Consider the following 257-nt stretch of genomic DNA (forward strand, 5'->3'; position numbering starts at 1 on the left):
CCATCCCGGAAAACCCCTGCAAACCCCCAGCCGAAACCAGCTCGGCCTGGGGGGGAGGCGCCCCCGGCCTCAGCAACGCCTTCGCCGGGGGGTTCCTGTGGCTGGACAAGCTCGGGGTGGCGGCGCGCGGCGGGATCAGCCTCGTCGCCCGCCAGACCCTCTATGACGGGTGTTACGCTCTGCTTGATCAGGATCTGAACCCTTATCCTGTAGGTTTGGCCGATGCTTTTCTGTTTTTATCCGATCTGTTTGCTGGG

General features: G+C 63.8%; 1 protein-coding gene across 1 annotated transcript in view; it reads left to right on the top strand.

Annotated features, from left to right (window-relative positions):
* The window catches only part of LOC119594883 (heparanase-like), a 6,950-nt gene that overhangs the window by 3,806 nt on the left and 2,887 nt on the right, over window positions 1-257 (top strand). Inside the window, exon 3 of the mRNA XM_037943958.1 lies at window positions 31-209. Within this exon, the coding sequence (XP_037799886.1) occupies window positions 31-209 (179 nt within the window). The remainder of the gene's footprint in view (window positions 1-30; window positions 210-257) is intronic.

This window comes from Penaeus monodon, chromosome 34, assembly GCF_015228065.2.
Source record: "Penaeus monodon isolate SGIC_2016 chromosome 34, NSTDA_Pmon_1, whole genome shotgun sequence".
Classification (NCBI taxonomy): domain Eukaryota; kingdom Metazoa; phylum Arthropoda; class Malacostraca; order Decapoda; family Penaeidae; genus Penaeus; species Penaeus monodon.